This window comes from Hippocampus bargibanti, linkage group LG12 (genome assembly GCF_051943395.1).
Source record: "Hippocampus bargibanti isolate YZ-2025 linkage group LG12, ASM5194339v1, whole genome shotgun sequence".
Classification (NCBI taxonomy): domain Eukaryota; kingdom Metazoa; phylum Chordata; class Actinopteri; order Syngnathiformes; family Syngnathidae; genus Hippocampus; species Hippocampus bargibanti.
The window spans coordinates 51,562-76,629 of NC_142745.1; the positions used below are offsets into that span (position 1 = coordinate 51,562).

The following is a 25,068-nucleotide window of genomic DNA, read 5'->3' on the forward strand; positions in this document are numbered from 1 at the left end:
AATCGTTTTTATTTGTCACTACCCAGAGTGCATTGGATCAATGACAGCTGCACAGCTAAGTGATTGGAAGGGGAATTAGTGTGTGAATGAACTTGAAACACCTGTTGTGGAGTGAAAAACACCATCCTGAAGAAAAACAAGCCAGGTGACATTTTTGAATACGTGAACACACACACACACACACACACACACACACACACACACACACACACACACACACACACACACACACAAATATACACGACTAACCTCGTAAAATTGTGCGACAACTGAAAATGAATGCATTGAAAGTGTTTTGGCTTTGCTCATCCTTAAAATATGCACAAGCAGAGATTTCCTGGCTATAAATCATTCCACGTTGAAAAACACAAAGTTACAACAATGAGAGTTAGAAATGTTGACTCATCAGAGTCTGCGTAGCCTCGTACTGTACAAGACTATGTTAAAAAACAAACACAAACAAAGAATGCGTCTTGCTATCATAACTACGCCACTAGGCCACCCCTTCCAAAATTGGCTCGATATACTGGCTGAAAGGACACCATCATGCTTAGTTCTTTGACAATTTTGCTATCGCTGTCAAGCAGGCGTGGGCAACCTATGGCTGGCTCTTTTGATGATTGCATTTGGCTCGCCCATAAAACACAATACATATTCTCGCTTTTTTGCTCTTTGTTTTCTGTTTGGGCTAATTTTGCGGAGTATAGACAGTATACTCCTTTTTAGTACAATAACCCAAATCTACTCGTATAGTGTCACTTGCAATTTGGATATACCATTGTCATCATAGTAGCTCGAGCTCTGCACGCACTCGAACCATTGTCATTGATGGGCGGTGTATTGCACACAACCGAGAACGAGTGCATAATTGCAGACTTGCAGACTTGTGTGACTACTATATGAAAACAAGCGTTTTTTGGTTCCTGCACTCCAGTGAGTGTCCAGCTGTTAGAGCATTGTATTCTACCACTGATGATTGGAGCTCTGCTAAACGTGTTCAAGACTCAAAGAAGGCTTGAAACGATTTACCTGTTTCCTTGTGCGAGTCTTCCCCGTCCTCAGTTTGATGTAGCGCGCTATCAATTCATTGCGACCTGTCAGGAGAAAAAGGCAAACGTGATCAACTCGGAAAATCCTGATTAGACAGACCTACCTTTTGACAAGTTCATTACAATTCATTTCTACTTGGTTTAAATTGTCAGATATTTGAGTGACTTGATGACCCACAAGTATTTCCATTGGAGATTATATAATAAGTAATATAATACGTAATACATTTCATTGATGTAAATTAATTTTAAAACGTATTCATTAATTTATACATTTTTCTGTGGGTGAGCTTTATTTGCTATCTATTAGCTATCTAGCTGGCTTGCTAGCTGGCTGTTAGTTATCTAACTGCTAGTTAGCTTTCTATCTATTTCAGTTATTCCAGGTGGAGTGAAGGCTAGATTAGTAATCAAGTTCACACCACAAGCCTAATTACCAAGACGGAAAACTGAATAGACTTCACATGGACTCGCAATATTCTCCGCCAACTGTTCACGCGTCTATTTTGGGCGGACGTGCTTCTCCGTATGTTTCTGGCGAGGAAAACAACATCCTGGAGGAAAAATACCATTCATTTCAAGTCACAACAGTTTTTGTTGCGTCCGAGGGAGTGGACGGACGACGCCACATTGGTGAAACTAAAGCAGTCTTTCTTTTTAATATTTGCAAGATAAAAGTATCATTTTTGTTCCAAATAATATGATCACATAATAATAATAATAATTTCATTTATAAACCCTTTTAAAACTCTCAAGGTCACTTTACAGTCAGATTGTTTCTTCTGCGGGTGAGCTGTGGCAGCCACATGCGCCAGTGTTCACTCAACCCAGAAGTAACTCAAATAGATAGAAAGCTAGCTAGCTAACATATAGTGAAAAGATAGCCAATCAGACAGCTAGCTAACTAGCCAGATAGCCATATAGCTAATAAATAGCCAGCTACATAGCTAGGCAGCTAACCAGATAGCTAATAGTTAGCAAATGGATAGTAACTAGATAGCTCGCTAGTTAATAGATAGCCAGCCACATAGTCAGCCAGATTGACAGCAAATAGATAGCCAGCCAGGTATCTAGCAAGATAGCTAATAGATAGCCAGCCAGAAAGTCAGCCAACTAGCTAGATAGCCATATTGTATCATGAGAGCTATTATTGAAGAGGTTCCTATGCAGAAACACAAGAGGAAAGACGTCTTGTTTTTTTTGTTTTTAGCACTAGGCCTCCAGAGGGCCCTGCCTCTCGCAGTGACCATAAAAGTACAGGCTGGCCCTCACCGAATTGATACCCAACAAAGCGCCGCCCGCCCGCCCGCCCACCCACTTTTGGCTTTGGGGCCAAAAGATGGCCACGCCCGCTCCGGCGCCTCCACATTCCTCGCATTCCTCCAAGCCTGACACATCTGTGCGAGCCAGTCTGGTTGGCCCGGGCCTGCAAACACAGCCGCAGCTTAGCCTGCAAACATTCAGTAGCCCAGGGAGGTGAGGCGGGGGGTGACGGTCGGGGTGGAAGGTTGACGTTGAGGGTGGTGGTGGTGGTGGGGGGGAAGAGGGCAAAGGGGGCAAAAAGGGCAGCTGATGTTGTAACTCTTGGAGGCAACACAAAGCAATCAGTGTCTCTGCCAACAACTGCCACCTGGCCCAAGGGGAGGAGGGTCGTGGTCCTCCCCTCCCCCACCCCCTTGCAAAAACAGCACCACCGTGCGAGCCGGAAGCAAGCAGGCGGCAACACCTGCTGCTGACCATTCACAGAGACGACAATGCCAAGCACGCCAACTGTCAGCCTCAATCTCGTCACTTCCAGCGCAGGTTTCACAAACGTCCCTCCAGAAGCGCCACTTCTGGAGGGGAAAACGCTTTCCCCTCAAACTGACAAAATTATACGCAGTTAAAATGTAGATTCGAAGATTGAAATTGACACTGAAATTTAGGTTTCCACGTCACCACAAAATCCCACGACAACGGATGGCGGGAAAAAAAGCATTGGCAGCGCCCTATCCACTCTGGAAGATCCACTCAAAATATGACTGGACCCTCTGCACCCTGCCCACCACCTTTTCCAGCGAATCCCCCTCAGGTAGGCGCCACCGATCCAAATCCAGCCGACAATTAAACAGCTTCTTCCCCCATTGCCATCAACTCTCTAAAGCAGGGGTGTCAAAGTCATTTGACATATGGTGGGCCACATTTGGCCTCGCTAGACCATTAAAATGGCCGCACCATTCAAATGACACAATACAATATCATGTCTTTCATTAGTTAAATATGACATGCTCCATTTTTCATTGAACATTTTCCACTCCTCTACTTTTCTTCGTTTGGATAATGACATTTTGGCTAATGAGGGTGTTTAAACCGCGGTTGGGAAAAAAAAAAAACACTGCTGTTTTCTTCTACGTTTAATCGAAACAGCACCCCTAGTGGACAATCCTTGAATTGTATCTAAATAAAAATATGAATGACACATCGTGTGTGCATTTTTCCCATTTTTGCAAAGAGGCATTTTTTTGCAATTTTTTTGATGATGAGACGAGTGCAGCTTGTTCTATCGGAGACAAATTCCTTGTGTCTTCTCCATAACTGGCCAATAAAGATTGTGATGTCTTTTGGACAATTCCAAGCTTCAGGATTGGAAATAGCTTCAGCTTCAACCTTCCCACATGGCGTTTGCATGTTCTGCACATGTTTGCGCAGGTTTCTTTTTTTCTCTGAGCACGCCAAAATGGAAGGCTAAACTACATGAATTTGCTACCTGAATTGCCTGTCGCTTCAAAGTTTGGCATTTGTGAATTTTCTGGCTTTATTTTGGAAATTCACGGTTAAATGGATGCAACGCTGAAGGAAAATGTGTGTCAAGACACGCAAGAAGGAAAATAAAGGGTGACGTGTACCAAAATCGCATGTTTCCAATTGCCAACAGAAAGTGCCCAAGCAAGTCATCAATGTTGCACACAGACGGTAAGAAAAGAAGCGCACATTCAAATGCAAGCAAGCTACACTCGGTAACCAAGTGTCACCATTTGCAAGGTGGTGGACCCCAGAAATGCAGGCAGGAGGGAGGAGCAAGGTGTATTCGACAAAGTCAACAGCAAAAAAACATCGCAAATTACAAAGCCGTCAGAGCAAAAAGGTCCAAAGTAGCAAACAAAACGGCCAAAGTAGTAAAACACGACAAGATGGCAAAAAAAGACTTATTTGGCCGACATAACAACGCCTTCACAAAGTTAGGTGGAAATAAAGTTAGCAGTTATTAAAGCAATTAAAACATAATGAGAATCCTTGAAAAAAAAGAAGCATGTATATCATTTGAGGAGTACAAACAGTACAAGGAGAATGATTCACCTGGTACTGTCAGAACAATGAGCCAGTCCGACAGGTTCTATGAGTCATTTTCAACGCAACACGCTGTTGTATGGAGGCAGCGGTGGCATAGCTGGATTAACCCGGGGGGGGTTAATCCGCTTCCCTGTGCATTTTTTAACAATTGTTTTTAAATAATAATAATATATTTCATATATAAGCGCCTTTCAAAACTCCCAAGGTCACTTTACAGTCACAGGATAAGTTTTTCTGCGGGTGAGCAGTGGCAGCCACACGCACCAGCGTTCACTCAACCCAGAAGTAATGCAGATAGAAAGCTAGCAAGATAGCTAATGGATAACTAGCTAGATAACTTAATAGATAATAATAATAATAATAATAATAATAATAATAATAATAATAATACATTTCATTTAGGTAGCTAGCTAGCCAGCTAGATAGCAAATAGATATAGCGCTTCAACAAAAAATGCTAACGTTGCACTAATTTAGCGTCTCTCTGGAAAATTTGAAGACATTGGACAAAATCCAGAGCCTAGTTGACCTCGGATAATACATTTGATTTCTAAGCGCCTTTCAAAACTCTCACTTCACAGTCACAGGATAAGTTTTTCTGCGGGTGAGCAGCGGCAACCACACACGCCAGCATTCACTCAACCCGGAACTCAACTGTAATGAAAGTTAGCGTTTTGTTATCCCAATGAGATTGCTGATAGGCCGCACCCCTTAGACCCATTCTTCTTCTTCTTCTTTTTTTTTTCAACCGCACCACCATTGGAATTTTCCACTTCCAGGCTAAAATAGTCAGCAAAAAGCTAATCGCTTGGGTTTTTTTTTTTTCCACGCCACGTAACAGCCCTTCCCGCCAGCAACTCACTACTTGGCCTCTTCCCTTCCTTCCTTCCTTCCCCCCGCCCGCCCGCCCCCTTCTCATAACATTGAGGTAATCCTAAATTGCTAGCATACTGTTCCGCAATGACTGGAGACATTCCTCAAAATCTCAGCCAGGGTTGCGAGGGGAAGCACCGGGCACGCTCCGTCATCACCGTGGAACTTCACAAGCACGCGTTGACCTTTGCCCAATTACCCCCCAAAAAATGGAAAGTGTTCTTTCCTCAACTCTAATCGTTTTTATTTGTCACTACCCAGAGTGCATTGGATCAATGACAGCTGCACAGCTAAGTGATTGGAAGGGGAATTAGTGTGTGAATGAACTTGAAACACCTGTTGTGGAGTGAAAAACACCATCCTGAAGAAAAACAAGCCAGGTGACATTTTTGAATACGTGAACACACACACACACACACACACACACACACACACACAAACATACACGACTAACCTCGTAAAATTGTGCGACAACTGAAAATGAATGCATTGAAAGTGTTTTGGCTTTGCTCATCCTTAAAATATGCACAAGCAGAGATTTCCTGGCTATAAATCATTCCACGTTGAAAAACACAAAGTTACAACAATGAGAGTTAGAAATGTTGACTCATCAGAGTCTGCGTAGCCTCGTACTGTACAAGACTATGTTAAAAAACAAACACAAACAAAGAATGCGTCTTGCTATCATAACTACGCCACTAGGCCACCCCTTCCAAAATTGGCTCGATATACTGGCTGAAAGGACACCATCATGCTTAGTTCTTTGACAATTTTGCTATCGCTGTCAAGCAGGCGTGGGCAACCTATGGCTGGCTCTTTTGATGATTGCATTTGGCTCGCCCATAAAACACAATACATATTCTCGCTTTTTTGCTCTTTGTTTTCTGTTTGGGCTGCGGTTGGCGGAAAGAGCAATTTTGATTGGATAATGCTGGCCCTTCATGGTGAAACAGCTAAACGGCCCTTTTAAATAAGTTTTTAAATCAGTTAAAGTTAAAATAAGATTTTAAATAAGTTAAATAAGAGTAAAAAAATGAGGAGTATGGTACGCTTCAGGTTGAATGGACCAAAGGATTCGCCTTTGTGGAGAGAAAATGTTCTAATTTGCAAGGAAACAATAGCATTGACGAAACAGTCGAATGTCCGTGGCACCTTGACAAGCCCCTTCTAACGTTAGCATCAATATACTTCTGCGAGAGACGGTAGAAAGCAAGTGTGGAAGCTAATGTGCCGTGTGCAGGCTAGCTAGCAGTAAATGCGCGTATGGACCCGGCAAGTTGACTTTCGTTCCGATCGTTTTTACCAATCACGAGGAAGGGAAAACCATTCGCATTAACGGTGAGTACTATCACAAAGTTATTTCAAATAATCCATTCAGACATTTTGTTGAAAAGTGGCTGCGCGTGCGTGTGTGTGGCTCTCACTGAAAAACATTTCTAAATATTTGACTTTTATGGCTCTCTTAGTCAAAAAGGTTCCCGAGCCGGACTGTAAAGGCTCAACAAAAAAAAATCGACATTATTATGAACACGTGTGACTGATTATATGACTTGAACTGGCCGCCATGCCGCCGATGTTTTGGAAATGGCTGGCGATGCTACTGAAAAGTCCAGACGACCGCGTGGAGCCAAAACGACACTCGTCGACAAGCTCCTTGATAAGGCAATGGAAATTTCAAGGATTTCCCACCGAGCTAGAGGCGTCTGGGCAGAATATCTGGAATTCCCGATGGTCACAGATGACTCGCGGCCATTTGGAGGCCGCGGAGAGAGAGAGTGAGACGGCAAAAATAAATTGGTCGTTGTTAGCATTCCCCAAAAGATCACGTCACAGCGGTTTTTAGACATCTTCTCGCAAGTAGGTTTCAACGGGTATGTCAACTCAGAGGGAATGGGGTAAATAGGGGGGTGGGGTCCAAGATGGCCCCTCTTACAGGGGTCTTGACAGTTTGTCGCTAAAGGGGCCTAATTTGTGAGCGCACTGCTGCACAACGTGGAAAGAAAGAGAACACGACTTGAGAGCTATTAACTCAATCACTGCAGTCCCCGAATTTAGTCGAGAATTGAACATATGACCCAGAACACTTCCGGTCGATCAACATTCGGCATCATTTCCAACCCCAGAATCTCATTAGACGAGATGAGAGTGAGACATCCGAATAAGTTGAAGGGCGAGGCTTTTAATTCTCCACACCTGTGTGCCACTTATTTGATGGAAGCACTTGCCAAAACGAATCAACGCTGACAGTTTGAAGAACTGCAGAAAATGATTCGTAGCAAGCGCGTGTACTTGTTTTGCATTGAGAGGTGCCGAGTCCCACTGTGCTCCTTCCCTTGACATCAAATTCAGGACTGAAAAGTGCCGCAACATCCAGAGAGGAAGAAAGGATCTGGCGTCAATAAAGCCAAGAGATGCTCTGGAGACAGCAAAAACCTGCTCGGAGTGCTGGTGCGACTGGAACAACCTGCCCCCGCGTCGCGCCGTGACGTGCACAGACTTGTTGCAGAGAATTGAGGGTGGAGAGTCCAACTGGCTCCGCCATTGAAACTGCCACGTGGGCGCCACAGGAAGAAATGCCGAGATTTGCTTTGCTCACACAATTCCACAGTGTTTTCATGATGCTTTGAGTGATTGCCGCACACTCCTTAACGCATTGACTGCCAGACCATGTGCAAAAAGGTGTCCAGTCCGGTGCCAGGGCTTTTGTCATTGTCACTTGAATATTGAGTTTTAGGACTACATAATCATTTGCTATAGCGTTACAAACCTTGGACTGTCTTCTTTCATCAGAAATAAAGAGTTAATTCCTAAATGATATGGGTCTGGAGTTATATGAGCTTGGAATGGGGGCAGCGGTCCAAAATACAATGCAATACATACATATTGGTATATGTCGCGCTTTAACAACAGCTGAAGCTGGAACAAAGCGCTAACATGTAGAAAAGGGAAATGTTGAGAAAAAACATTGCCAGAGGCCACGGTCAGCGCTTTATCAGCAACCAAGCAAGAAATAGCGAAACCTGAACAAATTGGGGAATGGCGCTCAATGTCATATTTTCAATTTGTTTGCAAGTTTGTAAGCTCCAGAACGAATCCACCTCCATCCAAATATGAAACAAGTCCAATCCCGTTTGACAGATTCAGATCCAGACATATCGGTCGAATTTGAGCGTCCAAAAAGGTTGACGCTACACAAAATTCAGCCCAAATCTGATTCAATTTAGATCCAACACCACCAACATTTTGGCACGTTTGATGAGTGCCAGAGGCATTGATATTTAACAAAATACCGTCTCCATTCAATAGAATTTGAATCCAAATCTTCATGATAATCCAATTTAAGTGTGTTTAGAATATCTTGTTTTTCAATCCTTTCGCCCCATCCCCTTTCAAAATGCTGCTGTGGCCTGCAAATGTCCCCATTGTGGGACGAATAAAGGTTCTCTGCTCGTGAGTCAATGTGTGGAATCATATCTGTTGTGGAAAAAAATGACATTGAAATCAAACTATGACCTAATTTGAATGAAACAGGGAGTACTCCAAACTAGATGCCATCTGGATCTGTTTGACAACAAACATTTGGTAACAATTGAAGAAGAAGGGCTTGAAACTTTGTCATCCATCCGACTCACCGTACATCTTGCCCTCGTCCGACAGGATGATTTTCCTGCGTCCGCAAGGAGGGTAGATGGCGAGGGCCTCCTGGAAACTCTGCTCGATGTCGGGGCTCCAAACGCCCTCGGCATCGCCGTCCATGGCTTTGTCCTCGTTGTCCCCGCCATCAAGCCCGTCTTCTGGGCTTCCGTTGGCACTCCAATCGTGGGACGCAATGGTGGCGGCTCCCCCTGGGCCCGACCCCAAGCCCCGATATGAAAGGATCGAGAAGAAAGCTGTAACAATACAACAACACAGCCATGTATTTAGTTTTAAATACATTTGAAAGAAAGAAAAATGAAAAGTTGTCCTCTATTTATTTACAGAAGAAGACCTCAAAAGAAAACCTCATGTAAGAACATGTGGTACCAAGATGTTATGACGTAAGAGACACACAACATCAAAAAAGTGCGATGACGGCAAAACAAACATTCAGCGTGTGCAAAATGGGTCTACTCCTGTGCCAGGGTTTTTGTCATTGTCATTTGAATTCCAGGAACCACAGAATATTGACATTATATATATATATATATATATATATATATATATATATATATATATATATATATATATATATATATATATATATATATATATATATATATATACACAGTAAAGTCTCGTTATATCGATATCGGATATATCGATAGTCCCGGTTATATCGATATTTTTTCGGACTCCCTTGAATATCGATATAATGAGACTTTACTGTATATATATATATATATATATATATATATATATATATATATATATATATATATATATACTTAATTCCTAAATTATATGGGTTGGGAGTTATATGAGCTTGAAAAGAGGCCGTCTGTCCAAAATACAATGCAATACATACATATTGGTTGATATTGCGCTTTAATAATAGTTGAAGCTGGAACAAAGCGCTAACATGGAAAAAAAGGGAAATGCTGCCCCGTGTGGAGGGGAAAAACATTGCCAGAGGTCAGACAGTCGATTTATCAGCACCCATGCAAGAAAAAAAACAAAACCCCAACTATGTGCCACTTAGCAGTGTGTTTTTTTTTTTTTTTTGATGACGATACTAGTGCAGCGTGTTCTACCGGAAACAAATTCCTTGTGTGTTCTCCATACTTGGCAATAAAGATGATTCTGATTCTGATAGTAATTTGGGAATGGCGCTCTATGTCAAATTTTCAATTCCCGAATAAATTTGTGAATGGAAGCGAATGAGTTAATACTGGGTACCGCATCTAGCAATTGACCTTGTTCTATATATCTTTCACTTCCACATCGCATCGTGTGAGGCTCGAAATAAAGCACAAGACTACATCTGCAAGATGTCACGTCAACATTCCTCATCCCCCAGGACAAATCATTCCTCCCATTTTGTGTCGCTGCATTGAACAAATAGAAATAACTTCAAGATAGGCCATGAAAGGAACTTTAAAGAGCTCACTAATCAGCAATGGCCTGGGAGAATGTTTGTGGTCTCGGAACTGCGTCTCGACGCGGTCGGATGGCGGCCGACGGAGAGCCCGAAATCCAAAGTGTTTTTCAAGCTGTCTCCGTATTTGCCTTTGCATTGTCTTCCAAATGGCAGTGGATGAAGTAACCACCAGGGAGCTTCTTTTTGCAGATGCAGATGAGTGGGAACGATGAAGAAGAAATCAAGATCAATGTTTCTCGTCGTGATGTTTTCCGATGCAAGATCAACGTGATCTCTTTGTCTTAAGCTTCATGCAGGAAAATAATCTCACTTGCAGCCGAATATTGACGAGGGAAACCATGTCATACGGGAACCCATCCATTTTATTTTGTGCCTGTCGTCGCGAGGTTTGTGGTTGCAGGTCACAGAGTAGAAAGACAAATCAGAATGGACACCAGTATTGATAGTTTTGTACAAATGATTGTTCAATGAATGAAAGTGGAAAGGCAAGCAAGCAAGCAGAAAATGAACATGCCACAATTCCAGACAGAAAGCCAAAGCTGAGAATTGGACCTTGAAACAACAAAAAACTTGAAGGAGTTCATGCTTGCCGATTTGAGCACCAGAAATGGAAAAGATTGAAAAGAAGAAAGATTGAAACAGACAGGCAATTTTTGATGTACACAACACTACTAAATCATGATACTGTCCATTTCTTATAAAAGCTACACACCGAAACAAAAGCGGTTCCAGTCATGCAGGCTTAAATCGAACTCAACTCAAAGCGGAAGAAAAGTCCAAAACAAAACAAACATCTGCAATATAATTCTGAATTTATAAGTGTCAAATGTATTTTGCACAAGTTCAAACCCAGAACTGCTCGACTTTGAGGTTTCCAAGGATATTGCGGGAATTTTCTATCTATTTGCCTTCTATTAGCTATCGAGCTTGCTATCGAGCTGTCTACCTAGCTGGCTCCCTAGTTATCTATTTGCTATCTATTTGCGGTCTAGTAGCTATCTGGCTGGCCATCTAGCTATCTGTCTTGACCTATGTAACTGGCTACCTCGCTGGCTTTGAAAGGCGCTTATAAATGAAATGTATTATTATTATTATTATTATCCACCCATCCATTTTCCGTATCGCTTATTCCTCATTAGGGTTGCGGGGGCTGCTGGAGCCTATCCCAGCTATTATTATTAATTATTATTATTATTGTCAATGTGTTAACCGCTAGGGTGTCACGCTAGTTGGAAAATGTGCAATTCGAAATGTTTTGAGGAAGCTGCGCCTAACTTGTGCCAAAAAAAGATGTAATCAAACAATTGTTTTGTAGCTTTTGTTGAAAATGCTGTTTTGGGAAGTTTCCTGATGGACGAAATGGATTTTAGAAGAAGCTATTCATTTGAATTGATTTGGTCACATGTCACACCCAACACATCGTCAAACCCCAAGAAGAGTTTGACAAATAAGCCCTTGTCAGGTGGCTAAATTAAAGCGGCGAAACCTGGTAGGCGGCAGACCCCATCAAACGGGCTCATGCCATTAGAACTCAACACAGCTAAGGGAGTCACCCTACGGGACTCGGTTAGCGGTGTTGAGACATCCCCTGCGAGACATCCCCATGGGATGCAGTCGCTGCTTGGTGTGAGGCTTTGGTCATCATTCTAATAATCATGTGATGATTGGAGGGTGGAGGTTGGGAGGAGTAGAAGAAATGTCCCCCTCTAAGTAGGAAGAACAACAAACAGATGTGAGGGCACCGCGATCCTGGTCAAGTGAGGTCCTTTGCCCAGAGTGCATCTTGAATTCCAGACATGTCCTTATTAAGGAAGGGGCTGCAAGTGCTCACTGCTTCGACTCCTGCCTCCCTTGTGTCAAACCGACCCCCCGCCCCCCGTCAGAGACTCCCCCCTTTCCCTTTTCGACCTCCCCTCCCAGTGTTGGGAACGTCTCGACCCAAATAAGGACAGAAGACCAGTGGAAGGGCGGAGTGCGGTGGTTGTGGTTCGGCCGGAGAGTTGGTTAGTTTGTCGGGAGAGTGGAGGGGGGCCCGATGGGGGTGTGTTGTCCAATTTTGGCTTACACTCGGGTGTTTGGAAAACAGAGGGGCTGTTTGAGCCAGAATGCAACATCGACACAGCGAAAAGGGGGAGGGGGCTATTAGAAGTAGCGCAACAATTTGTTTGACTGCATGCAATGGTTCGACATCTCACCCTTTCGAGAGAGATGAAATTCAGGATGCACCAATACTACTTTTTTGAGGTCATATACCAGTTCTTACATCTGCGTATTCACCAATAGAATACTGATACAATACAGTAAAGTCTCGTTATATCGATATTCAAGGGAGTCCGAAAAAATATCGATATAACCGGGACTATCGATATATCCGACCCTATTTGCATGTAATTGCAAGTCCCGGTTATATCGATAGTATTTCTATGCACGCACGGAGAAAATTACATGCAAACAGGGTCGGATATATCGATAGTCCCGGTTATATCGATATTTTTCGGACTCCCTTGAATATCGATATAACGAGACTTTACTGTACTTTGTTTTCACTCTTGTTCCAATTTAGATCATGAGCTAGTGATAGACCCATGAATGTGCAGCCATGTCGTTGTCGGAAGAGGAATTACAGCAAAAATAAAATTGTGAAATAACATTGTTTACTCTAGACAGAGAAGAGACAAAGTAACACAGCCTCCATTATTTTCTTTTTTTTAACACAATTTAAAACCTTTTTGAGTCTTCATAACATTTGAGGCTCCAATGCACAAGACCTACACTATTATTCTTCGTTAAAAGTCGGAATTCTGAATTAAGAGTGGGAATTCTGAGTTAAAAGTCAGAATTCTGAGTTAAATGTGTGTGCGTTACTTCCGGGTTGAGTGAACGCTGGCGCGTCTGGCTGCCGCTGCTCACCCGCAGCCTGTGACTGTAAAGTATCCTTGAGAGTTTTGAAAGGCGCTTATAAATTGAATGTATTATTATTAATTATTTAGACTACGCTATTTACACATTACATTCAGATTATTCATTCATTCATTTTCCAATCCGCTTCATCCTCAAAAGTGTTGTAGGTGGGGGACACCCTGAACCGGTTGCCACCCAATCGCAAGGCACACACACAGACGAACAACCACCCGTGGTCACACTCACACTTATGAATGATTTCGAGTGTTCAATCAGTCCAGCCATTCATGTCGTTGTAATTTGGGAGAAAACTGGAGTACCCGGAGAAAATCCACGCAGACCCCGGGAGAACATGCAAACTCCACACTCCCGCCATCATGACTTTGTCATTTGGGAGAAAACTGGAGTACCCTGAGAAAAGCCAAGCAGACCCTGGGACAAGATGCAAACTCCAAATTGCTAAATGGAAAAAGTCATAAAATGAAAAATGGAGTCGGGGTCATTTTATTTTTCGGTGATGAGCGAGAACAAGACGATATCAGGCAACTGTAAAGTTGAAATGGGAAAAGCTCCACGATATGACGAGATCTAAGTCCCACAAGCCTCCTCCTACTTTCCGGGAGTGGAGCCACGGGACACCCAAAGCAACATGCAAGAAAATTCCAATGTGCAGCAGGAATGTAAATAGCGCCGCTGCATGCGCGCCTTCATTCAAATGCCGCCATTCATGGCCAACAATGCACACATTGCCCTTTTTTTCCCGATCCGTGTGCTCGGCCAACTCGGTACTTCCTTTTCTTGGCAATCGGATTACTTGAGCCGCGAGTCCCACTAGCAACCGGATGAATGTTATGACCGTTTTTTTCCCTTCTTCTTCGGGAAGAGGATTTTGTGAGTTTCGAAACATGCCGCTGATTCCAGTCATTATGATTGAGTCACTTGCTGGGCTGCTGCGTCACATGAAAGAAAGCAGAGAAGCCATTGAAGGGACGACAACTATTCATCTTGTACATTTTACTAGAACAGACAACAGAGCAATGTGTTTGCTGTTTTCTTCGCAGAACAATAAGCCAAATTATTTTTAAATGTGAGACAGGATGGCAGAACTGTCGCGGCTTGGAATTGAAGCGGATTTACGTGGTTCAGGAGGTGTGAGACCATTTCTTTTTGTCAATGGATGCTACAGCATCGCGTATGCTTTGAAAACTGAGCTCGTAGCAGATGGGCACATTCCACCATGAGGTCTCTGATTCACGGGTGAAAAGGAGGCTTTCATCCTCTCCTCTTTGATCTAGAACTGATAATAAGGTGTGTCTTGTATTCAAACGTCACAGAGTAAATGGGGAAAGTCGTTAAGATTGCACAAATGTCTGTGTGTTTATGTTCCGGCTGTGTTTATTATTTTGCTTTGTGTTGACTATTATGTGAAGCGCTTTCACAAAGGCTGCAGCTGTTGTGAAAGCGCTATATCAATTAGGATGTATTGTATTGTGATGTAACTATGTTCTGCAGACTGGTCCACGTACAATCGTAAGGCACATTAATACTGATTCTCGTATGTACACAGAGAAATAATAGAAAGTATGTACACCACGGACTCACTTTCCCATCGCAAAAACACATTCCCACCAAGTCCATTGTGTGTATCAGTTATGCTCTTTTCGTTCGATACTGTCTTGAAACTGAAATGTTTGGTCTCCATACGCTAACCCACAAACTCTGAGAGTGCTCAAGGCCGCCCACAGATGTAGAATAAACATACTTGGTCTGTACAAGACACTCTCTCTTGGCAGTCCATCGAAGTCGAGGATGACGTCGCTTCCATTGCTTTGTGGGGTATTGGACAGTGGTTATTGGCGCTGGCGGCGATGCCACTGTAGGTGACTATGAAGCCCGATTCTGGAGCCACAAATCCTGCCACATTCAGGACATGTGAGGCCAGGACCGGGCTGGCGAGACGGTACTGAAGCAGCACAAAGGTGTCTTTGCTCGTGCCGCACGATCCTCCTCTGGGTGCGCTTGTCTTCAAGTTGTGTCACCCCTTCGTGGCATAAGGAGCGCCACAGTGGCCTGTTCGCTGCAGCAGACTCCAGATCGCTGGGCTTGATGTTGCAGTTCTTTAGAGTCTGTTTAAGCTGGTCTTTGTATCGCAGCTTAGGACCACCAGGCTTCCTCTTCGCTGACAAGAGTTGTCCATAAAGCACCTGTCGAGGCAAGCGGCAGCTAGGCATCCGGATGACATGTCCAACCCACCGAAGTTGCCTCTTTGCCAGTATGGCCTCGATACTGGTGGAGGCAGTGCGTTGAAGGATGTCGGTGTGTGGAACACGATCCTGCCAGGTGATGCCAAGGATTCGTTGGAGGCACCTGATGTGGAATGCATCAAGGCGTCTCACATGGCGTCGATAGATGGTCCAGGCTTCTGCGCCATATAGCAGCGTGGACACACACACTGCTTGGTAGACTGCGACTTTTGTTGGAGTTCTTAAGTGGTTGTTTTCGAACACACGAGTACGCAATCTGCCAAAAGCTTTGGAGGCTTGATGGATGCGGGCCTGGACGTCATCATCAATTAGACAGGAGGGTGTTAGAATGCTGCCGAGGTAGCTGAATTGTTGGACAACCTTGAGGGGTGTGCCACTGAGGGTGAACGCTGGGGTTGGAGAACTCTCTTTTGCCATGACCTCCGTTTTGGTTACATTGATCACGAGACCGAGTGATCGGTAGACGGAGGACATGGTATCAAGGGCATTTTGCATGGCAGCTGGGCTGTGGGCCAGCAGAGCACAATCATCTGCATACTGTAGCTCGTGGATGCCGCTGATCAGGGTCTTGGTCTTGGCCTGTAGGCGTCTGATGTTAAACAGGTTACCATCCAGGCGGAATTGGATTTCTACGCCGCCACCTTCCTGGATGGACTTATGGAAGAGGAGCGTAGCTGCCATCAGGAACAGGTTGAATATAGCAGGGGCCAGTACACAGCCCTGCTTCACCCCGACTTCCACAGGGAACGGGGAAGATTGCTGGCCACCAACAAGTACAGTTGCTTGCATGCCGCTGTGGAACTGTTTTAGGATGCCGAGAAATTTGGAGGGGATGCCAAATTTCTGCAGTATGGTCCAGAGAATGTCACGGTTAACTGTGTCAAATGCCTTTGTAAGGTCAATGAAGGTGATATAGAGGTCCTTGTTTTGTTCCTTGCATTTCTCCTGAACTTGGCGCGCAGCGAAGATCATGTCCAGAGTGCTTCGATCCTTCCTGAAGCCGCATTGTGTCTCTGGGAGGATGTCTTCGGTAATGTGCGATGTAAGACGGAACAGCATTACTTTTGCAAGAATCTTGCCAGCAACAGAAAGTAGGGAGATGCCACGGCTGTTGCCGCAGACTGACTTGTCCCCCTTCCTTTTGTAAATGGTGACGATGTTGCTGTCTTTCCATTCCTGAGGAAGTGTCCCGTTTTGCCAGATGTTGCAGATGAGGTGGTAAAGCTTCCGTGTCAGGAGGTAACCGCCGCTCTTGAAGACCTCAGCTGGAAGTCCATCAGGGCCAGGGCTTTTGTTGTTTTTAAGGCTCCGGATTGCAGAGAGGACCTCTGTGAACTGAGGAGGTTCATCAAGGGAGGGAACTGATGGAAGCTCTGGGAGGGAGTCAAGGACAGATGTGTCTGAAGGGTTTACTTGGTTGAGCAGGGAGTCAAAGTGCTCTGCCCAGCGCTCAAGTATTAGCTGTTTGTCCTTCAGTAGTACAGAACCGTCTGCAGATTTAACTGGGACAATGTGTTGTCTTCGTGGGCCGTGCAGGGATTTTACAGCATCATAGAAGGCGTGTGTGTTGTTGTTGTCTGCATGCCTCTGGATTTCTTGGGCCTTGCTGAGCCACCACTTGTTCTCCATCATCCTCAGCTGTTTCTGTGTTTCACCACGGATGGCCTTGTAGTGAGAGAGGAGAAGTGGAGAATGAGGGTTGGAGAGAAGTGTGGTATGGGCTTTGCGCTTGGCTTCCAGAAGCTCCTGTATGGCAGCTGAGCTGTTATCGAACCAGTCTTGATGACGTTTCTGAGTGAAGCCGATGGTCTCAGAGGCAGCTTGATGAATTGTTGTCCTCAATTTTTTCCACCTGCTTTCAACATCAAGGTCACCGTTACTGGTGTCGTTGTCCAGGCTGGCAAGTCCCTCTGCCAGCTTGTGGCGGTAGCTGGCTGCACATTCTGGGGACTCCAGGGCCCTGGTGTTAAGACGCCTTTGGGGTTGCTGTTTCTTATGAGGAGGTCGAATTCTCAGCTTGAGCCTGGACTTGATCAGTCGATGATCAGTCCAGCATTCAGCCCCACGCATGGCCCGCGTGATGCAGACATCATTTTGGTCCCGTTGCCTTGTGATGATGTAGTCCAGTAAGTGCCAATGTTTGGACCTGGGGTGCATCCATGATGTGATGTATTTCTTTTTCAGTTGAAAGATGGTGTTAGTTACAATCAACTGATGCTCAGAGCACAGAGTGAGGAGTCGGAGGCCATTGCTGTTTATTTTCCCCGTCCCGTGCCTTCCGATTACTTGTTTCCAGAGCCTGGCATCAGTACCTACTCGGGCATTGAAGTCACCCATCAGAACAAGTTTATCAGAGGCAGGGATTTTGGATATGGTAGCATCCAGGGACTCGTAGAAGGCATCTTTGGTGTTATCGTCAGCATCCAAGGTGGGAGCATAGGCGCTGATTAAAGTTGCGAAGCGACCTTTTACCAGGGGAATACGCCAGGTCATAAGCCGTTCACTGATGCCTTGGGGGGACTCAGGGATGTTACTGAGTAAGCTGCTTTTCACAGCAAAGCCAACTCCATGGAGTCTTCGCTCATTCTCTGGGAGACCCTTCCAGAAGAAGGTGTAACCTTCACCAACTTCTGTGAGTGAATCCTCGCCTGAGAACCGAGTCTCACTGAGTGCGCCAATATCGATGTTGTACCTTCTCAGCTCATGTGCGATGAGGGCAGTTCGTCTCCGAGGTCTCTCCATCCCGTCTCGAGCATCGAGGAGGGTGCGAACATTCCAGGAAGCCAGGTTCATAGTCATGGGTTTGATTATATTTCGTTTTCGACCGCAGAGGGGGGATGCCTTGGTGGCTGCGGTGGGCCACCCAGGTGTGGTGGAACAAGCAATGTTTAGGTCACCTTTTCTAGACCCTTCCCCTATAAGGGGTGAGCAGTGCGGACCCTGAATAGGGCTGCTCAGACGCACAGGATGCTGCCGAAGGATAATGTTGCTCCATCCCATCTTCGCAACGACCATCAATCCTGTACCGCCCCTGTGTAGGAATCAAGCTAGAAGCTTCCAGTCACATCCATGACCTGCCCCCGTCACTTTATCCTATCGCCAGTGGACTTATATGGTGGAAGCTGAAACCTGCGCTACTAGTGGATTTAGTGTGAGGGACGGGGCGCGCAATTCCTTCCCCCACATACTTGGCCGCACCCACTGTATTCCAGTGGCAAGAGTGAAGACTCGAGACGACCTTCAGGTGAGTGCGGTTGCAAGGGGCTGCCGGTGGTCCGATCTGTTGGACTCCGCCTACGCCTACCCCCGGGTGCGGATTTGGGATCACTCTTTGTCTGGCCTCTACCCTCCGACCTGTTCGGCTTGGGTGACCCTGCCAGGAGTACAAGACTCCAGCCGACATAGCTCTCGGGGTCACGGAGACGCGCAAAGTGCCTCACCACGATAAGGTGGTGATCCCAGTCGAGGCACACACAAGTACAAGTACAAGACACACACACACACACACATACACACGCACGCACGCACACACACACACACACACGCACGCACACACGCGCACACACACACACACACACACACACACACACACACACACACACACACACACACACACACACACACACACACACACACACACACACACACACACACACTTGACAAGGGAAACAACAGGACTTGGCAGGCGAAAGGAGCAGCTGCTTTCAAAGGTCGTATTACAGGAGAAAGAAAACATTTTAGCTTACTGCTCTGTGACATGAACACGGCTTTCGCCCCGTCCCAGTGATATTTAAAGGACTTTTTTGCTCGACGTTTTCCAAAATAATATGCAAAAATTGAGACCGTGTTACCATCCTCCTCCTTCTCCTCGTAAGTGCGTGTATGGGCCTAATAAATTTGCTTCAGATCCTGCAATAACTTCCTCTGACTTCCTATCTGCCGCAGAGCTCAGGAAACAATCAGAGCTGAGAGGGAGAGGCGTACGCGCACACACACACACACACACACACACACACACACACACACACACACACACACACACACACACACACACACACACACACACACACACACACAAACATACCTATACATATACAGCATACGTATGGTTTCACGAGTGATCCTCTGCTTATTGCAGAAGGTGTGATGCCATTGGTTGCACCAAGACCAGTTGGTAGCAGAGTGTGAAGCGGTTGGGATAAAGAAGCCATCAAATGGCTTTCTGTCAGAAAAAGGGTCAATTGTCCCCTCCAAGTCGAGCAATGAGATCCTGCCCCAAGTGGAGTTCAAGCATCACAAACGAGTGAAGGATAGAGTGGGACATTGACAGCTGTATCAGTGTAGCATCTGCAGACTCTGTATCGGTCTGTCAAGGTGAAGAAGTAGCTGATCTTCAAAGGCAAAGTTCTCAATTTACTGGTCAGTCTACTATCCTACTCTCACCGTCGGCGCTCAGGTATCGGGGTAGGATGCCTCCATGTTCACGGCACATCTGACTCAGAGGAGACACTGAAGACAACCCAGGACAGGCCAAAGAGACTCCGTCTCTTGCCGAGACTTGGATTCATCCGGAAGAACTAGGCAAAGTGGCTAGGTTAGTGGTTCTTACGCTGTGTTTGATCAGATCATACTCTAGGGATTCGGTGAGTCGGTCTCACGGGGTCAGTGGATCCTGCGCCGCAGAGGTAGAGTGCAGTTAGTGGACACCGTCATTGAAAGAAGGGTTCGATGAATGAGCAGATGAACCTAGTGGGGTTCGGTGCCTCCAACAAGATTACGAACCGCTGGGCTCGGTACAGAGAAGTCTGGGTATCCCTCATCAAGACTCTGCCCCAAGAGAAGAAAATGGATGGCTGTGATGAAGTCCCCAGTTTTTACAGGCCGTTTAAAGTGGATCAGAGTCTGTCCAGTAAGGGAAACAAACACTGACTTTGATCACCTTCCAATCGTCATCCTTTGACTAACTATGAAACATTTACCCATCTGGAAAGGAAAGACCGACAGGCAGTGAAGCGTCCAGTGCACTAGTCTTACTGCTGTTCTTACTTTTCATCTTCATCTAGTGTTTTTCTCCTGAAAGCCTGAATCAGCATATTCAGGGAGGGGGAAAAAAATCGGGAACATTCCAGGGAATGTAGCAGAGGGAAACCAATCATGTCTGGATTGGTCATTTCGTGGCTAAGAGCGGTTACGAATCATCATGTGTGAATGCTGCAGGACATGCTTAGCCTTGCAGCCAGTGGATTAATCTCACATTCAAAATTTGGGGCAAAATAAGCGATTACCTGCCGCCAAGGCTCATAGCTTCGTTTGCACGGGGATTTGAGGGGAGGATTGGTGGTGAAAAGGCATTTTCATCAAGGGATCTCTGAGCCCAGTTTGTTGCACACTTAATATGGGCCTATTGAGAACAAGCCTAACATTTTGGACAATCGCGCACTGTTATAATAAGAGCAACAAAGATGAATACTCCTGAGACACAGCGGGAGATCCTCCCCCAACCCAAACAGCCTGAACGGGGGGGATTAAAGTGGTTTCACATGAGTGCCCTTGGGTCAGCAGAACTGGAGTGTGACACACTGTGAGTTGGTGTGCGCATGCGCGCATGTTCATGAAACCCACAACGCTTATCACAGTCACCCAACACACTTGCATACTCACAGCCAGTTATTTCCACTCCGATCAACAGCGCCAAAAGAATCATTTGAACTGCCATTCACAAATGTATTCGGGAATTGAAAATATGACGCAGAGCGCCATCCATGGGTGCAGATAGAGCGCTGACCATGGCCCTCTGGCAATGTTTTTTTTTCTTTTCCACAAGGGTACAGCATTGCCCTTTTTTCCACGTTTGTGCTTAGTTACAGCATCAGCTTTTGTTAAAGCTCTATATAAACCAATAGATATGTATTGCACCTAACCCAAATAGAACTGTATAGTGCCTCTTTGCAGTTTTTGGATGATGATACTAGTGCAGCGTGTTCTACCGGACATAAATTCTTTATGTGTTCGACATGCTTGGCCAATAAAGATGATTCTGATTCTGATTCTAAAGAGGATCTTAGTAGCAACCTGTCAGGCTTTACTCACTTTTGTGAGATATGGTACATGGGAATACTGTAGTTTCTGGTGCATAAGGCGCACCGGAGTATAAGGCGCACCCTCAATGAATGGTGTATTTTCAAACTTGATCCATACAGGGTGACCCAAAAAGATGCATACCCGTGACATTTTCAATTGTGGCTTTGATTAATAAGCTATTTCTTTCCAATTACAACCACACATTATTTGGTTTATGGAATACCATTCCGCAGAGTTTCAGCTATTTCTGTCTATTTTTAGACAATTGATGGCTTTCCCAAGATGTGTTCCAAATGTCGACCATTTGGTTGCAAGCAAATCTGTACTGGTCTGACAAAGTTGTCAATCACTTTGACACATTCCTCTTTCGAGAGGGTGACCCAAAAAGATGCGTCTTACTGAGTCCCTCACTGCAGCAATGTTTTCCACATGGCTAAACATCTTTTTGGGTCACCTGTATAAGGCGCACATGAGTATAAGGTGTACCTTGAATGAATAAAAAAGATTTTCTAAATATAATATAAAATAAAAATAATATGCCAAACTCGTGATTTATTTTTCTTTTTTGTCAAATTTGATCTTGATACGTACTTGTTAGCATTACAAAAGCAAACAATATTCACATAAACAGAAGCCATTCATAAATTGACACACACACAGGTAGCTATGTAGCTGGCTAGCTAGCTACATAGCTATAAAGATGAATAGATGGATTTTCCCTATTTGCCAATTCACCTTCAATGAATGAAAAACGTTTTCCAAATATAATATATCAATAAATGGGGGCCCTGGGTTCTTTCTACCCTTCTTCTTTGGATTTTAACACAAATCGCCGCTAACAAACGATTGACAGCCTAGCATCCAAAACAGGATACAGTCCAGGGTCTTCCATAAAATCGACATTAGATGCTTTCAATTTATTTGGGGTGCTTTTCAAGAAACAAAAAAAAATGCGATCTCTGAGCAGCTGATAAACATCCTGAAGGAATTCAGCTGGGAACGGCAAGGAAGGGTGTCGGAGGGTTAGAGAGTTTGCTCGTTAAAGACAAAAAAAAGAAATAAGGCAAATATACTATTTGAGGCGACAACAACTCTCAAGTCATTTTAATGAGCAAAATAATATGGCGTGAGTTGAAAAAAACAAACCTTGCCTTCGCACAAGCTCAATCGGCAACGATTGTAGAAACACGTGGAGGCCTCAACCCTTCAAAATGCTCAAGAACAATGGAGCAAATCTGTCAGAGCAGCAAAAATCTTTAATGGCTTACAGATTCGTTTTCTCTCCTTACAGCATCTCATAGAAAGCATCTTCTTGGCGTGTCACGTTTTGGCCGGACAACAATGTTTGGCTCGGCTCGTTTGCGTTTAAGAACATCACTTCCACATGTCCGCAGTCGCCAATCAGGATGGCAAAAAAATGGCAGATTGTCACTAAGCACTTCCCACACATATAAGTTCTTGTTTTAAGATATCTGAACCCTTTATCTATAAGATATCTGAATGACCAGCGATACCAAATTATGACCTAAAATGATCATATTTTGTGTGTTGTACTAAAGAGCCCAACTTTGTTTGCCCAAAGATCGGCTTTTGAATGATGGATAAGCAACAGCCATAACGGCCCAGAAAATGAAGGAAGCTAAAACCGACAGACATACAAATCTGTCCCCCTGCCCCACCATTTTGATCATTTATAATAATCATAATAATACATTTTATTTCAAGCGCCTTTCAAAGCTTTCAAGGTCACTTTACAGTCACAGCAGCCACATGGGCCAGCGTTCACTCAACCCCAAAATAACTCAAATAGATAGAGAGCTAGCGAGCTAGCTAATGGATAGCAAATAAATAGCTAATAGATATAGCCAGTTAGACAGTTTACAGCCAGTCAGCTAGACAGCTAAAAGCTCGCTAGCTAATGGATAGCAAATAAATAGTGAATAGACAGCCAGATAGCCAACATCGAGACAGCTAACAGCCATCCAGCTAGACAGCTAATAGCTAGCCAGCTAGCTAATGGAAAAAACATAATGAGTCTGTAACGATGAGGCGCCCAAACCGAAACATTAACAGGTTCTTCGGGTCAGCTGCTGACAACCCGATAGACGACATTCTATCGTTTGTGTCAAACCTGTGATTTTAACTGCAAATGGTTAAAAAAAAAAAGAAGAAGAAAAACAAAGAACCACCCGGGATAAACGTTTGGCTGGTGTCAAGAAAAAAGCAACAAGCCGCTATTGGGTGAGGTGACATTCCTTGTTGAGCTACGTCTAATGGCCCTAAGAACCCCATTCGATGGCTTCTCAAACATTCTGCTATTGAACATGTGACCCTTCCTTTTATACACCTTTACAGTGTGAAAACACACGTGCTAGTTTGGCTACGGGGGGGGGGACAACAAATTGGACCACAATAATTCATCACTTCTGCGTAACAAAAGCATAGTCATGGAGAGTTGGACATAGCTTATTGCAGAATGATATTCTACTTTCTGGAAGATTGGGAGACAGGCATGGATAGCGCTTTATCGGCACCCAAGCATGAAAAAAACTAAACTCGAACAAATTGGTGAATGGCGCTCGACGTGATATTATCAATTCTCGACGACATTTGTGAATGGCAGGGAAAGAGTTAAGACAAAGTTTGCTATGTGTACGCAGTGTTGTAACACCAAAGCAAACTCACAGGTCCGATTGACGATTCCATTTAGCAGGATGAAGTTCTTCAAGGTACAGTATGCTCAATAGTATCCGTTTGGGATAGAATCAGAGTTTCACAAGGTGTAAGATGAAACTTTATTCACAACAAGACGTTTTCCAATTTGTAATTGGAATTGGAATTGACTCAATGGATTTCAAACCATCTGAATGTCAAACTTCATTTCTGATCCACATTCAGTAGGTCATCATAAAGTGGATGCAGGTCAGACACAGACCACGTCCACTTTGAATTGCAGACAGACAATCCAATTCACTACACTACCAAAAGCCACCAGTTAAATTGTATCAGATCCAGACGAAATATGCGGGTCAGAATTGTATCATGTATCAACCAAATGCAAACCAGCTCTAATCTACTTTGGAGTTTTGGGAAACCATCCTATTTTACGCTTATTTTTTTCCCCTTCTGGCTCAAACGAAATCATGATTTGAATTTAACAATGACATTGCCATATACTGTAAATAGACATTCAATCATTAATTTGTTCATTTTTCAATCAACTTCATCCTGATTAGAATTGTGGAGGGTGCTGGAGCCTATCCCAGATGTCTTCGGGACACCCTGAACCGGTTGCCAGTCAATCTTTGGTAGACTCCACTGCGAGACTAATAAAGGCAAATCCAATCCAATCCAATCCAATATATTGAGAGATAATTAATTGTATGCGGGGTCAGGCATTGATCCCATTTGAATTTAACACCTACAATCCCAGGCTCTAAAACCACGATTTAATCAAATCCAAGTTGTTCTGTCTTCTCGAAGTAAATCCAAAT

The 25,068-nt window shown here is 44.4% G+C and overlaps 1 protein-coding gene and 1 long non-coding RNA gene across 9 annotated transcripts in view; one reads left to right on the top strand and one right to left on the bottom strand.

The window, feature by feature from the left end:
- LOC148889795 (transcriptional enhancer factor TEF-5-like) overlaps nt 1-25,068 on the bottom strand; it is a 47,709-nt gene that overhangs the window by 21,285 nt on the left and 1,356 nt on the right. For all 8 annotated transcript variants that reach the window (XM_089010213.1, XM_089010210.1, XM_089010212.1 and 5 more), the window contains exon 3: nt 8,884-9,141. In XM_089010213.1, coding sequence (XP_088866339.1) covers nt 8,884-9,007 — 124 coding nt within the window. In that variant the 5' untranslated portion in view covers nt 9,008-9,141. The remainder of the gene's footprint in view (nt 1-8,883; nt 9,142-25,068) is intronic.
- LOC148889796 (uncharacterized) lies at nt 2,852-8,613 on the top strand. The gene is made up of 3 exons (XR_016116627.1): nt 2,852-3,120; nt 5,513-5,631; nt 7,601-8,613. It is a non-coding gene; the product is annotated as an uncharacterized LOC148889796 (long non-coding RNA).